We start from the raw sequence: 1,473 nt of genomic DNA on the forward strand, positions 1-1,473 counted from the left end.
CTCACTTCAAACATATTTAACATTTACTTGGAAAATGCAGAGAAAGTCATACAGATAAGATTGATCTGATAGGGTGAGGTATGTTGCCGTATTTAAAGCAGACCTATCACTACAATTTTTACGCGATATAGAAGAGTAGATAATCCATTTTTTTGTTTTTTCAATAACTTCAATTTTTCTGTAAAAAAAAAAAAAAAACAGGCAAAGCCCCTCCCCCGCTTGTACTGGCGCGGTGACTGAATGGAAACGCAGAGCCTTGTAGGATACGTACGTCATGAACCCCAGGGGGCTTCGGGCTGCTCTTGCTGTATAGGGGGCTTCTCAGTCATTAAAAAAAGGTGCTGACCTCACGCATGCGCAGATCCCACAAAAACAAACATCACCGGATCTCGTACGGTGCCGTGTGGGATTGGGGGATGTAGGCAGAAGAGACTAAAAGAAGGAAGATGGCGGTGCCCAGTGCCGGGATAAGGCAAAAAAGCAGGACAATGTGGGACCGTATGGAAAACAGCACCGAGTGTGATTTTTTTAATTCTAACTTTAGTTCCACCTTAAAGAAAGTAAATTATCAATCACCTAGTTGGCATTATGCTCGCTGGATTCTTCACAGGAAGGAAAATGCTTTAAAACCTTGGTGATATGATTACTAATTTACAGATAAAGGGTTACTATAAATACTACAAAATTGCACAGATCGATATCAGGGGAGCAATAAAACGTAGAGAATTCTGCTCAGACATGAAATAGGATGCAATGGCTCCCACAATTCAGCGGCTGCATAAACCTACTAGTGATTAAAGGAACCTTCCGCCTCTAAGAATCCCCTGGCCTCCTCTGTAATGTCAGCAGTATGGCTTCACGGATTTGTTTGCTCTTAACGCTGTAGATGATGGGATTGAGCATAGATGGAAGAAATAGATATGCATTGGCCATGAGGTTCATAAATAAGGGGGAGACATATTTCCCAAACCTATGTACTATGGACAGTGCCACCATCGGAACATAGAACAGGAACACAGCACACAGGTGGGACACACAGGTGTTAAATAACTTAGAACGATCCATTCTGGTGACCTGCAGAACAGCTTGGACTATGAGAATGTAAGACAAGACAATGAGGACGGCATCCAGTGTGACCGTGCACAGGATTACCGTAAGACCATACATGATATTGAAGGTGTTGCTTCCATGACAAGCCAACTTCATAACGTCCTGGTGTAAGCAGTATGAATGGGAAAGGGAATTATTCTTGCAATAGGGCAGAAATGTCAGGCTGGATACTGGTGCTATATGAATAAGGGTGCCCCTCAGGGCAGAGGCCACACCAATCTTGGCCACAGCAGAACTGGTAAGGATAGATGTGTATCTTAGAGGATGACAAATGGCTACATATCGATCAAAGGCCATGGCTACCAGAAGTGAGGACTCAGTGATGGAAAGGGAATGGATAAAGAACATTTGCAGGAGGCACAG

The 1,473-nt window shown here is 43.4% G+C and overlaps 1 protein-coding gene across 1 annotated transcript in view; it reads right to left on the reverse strand.

Annotated features, from left to right (window-relative positions):
- Positions 1-813: 813 nt before the first annotated feature.
- LOC140321770 (olfactory receptor 51E1-like) overlaps positions 814-1,473 on the reverse strand; it is a 2,599-nt gene continuing 1,939 nt past the window's right edge. Inside the window, exon 2 of the mRNA XM_072398557.1 lies at positions 814-1,473. Within this exon, the coding sequence (XP_072254658.1) occupies positions 814-1,473 (660 nt within the window).

The sequence above is a fragment of the Pyxicephalus adspersus genome, chromosome 1 (genome assembly GCF_032062135.1).
Source record: "Pyxicephalus adspersus chromosome 1, UCB_Pads_2.0, whole genome shotgun sequence".
Taxonomy (NCBI): Eukaryota; Metazoa; Chordata; class Amphibia; order Anura; family Pyxicephalidae; genus Pyxicephalus; species Pyxicephalus adspersus.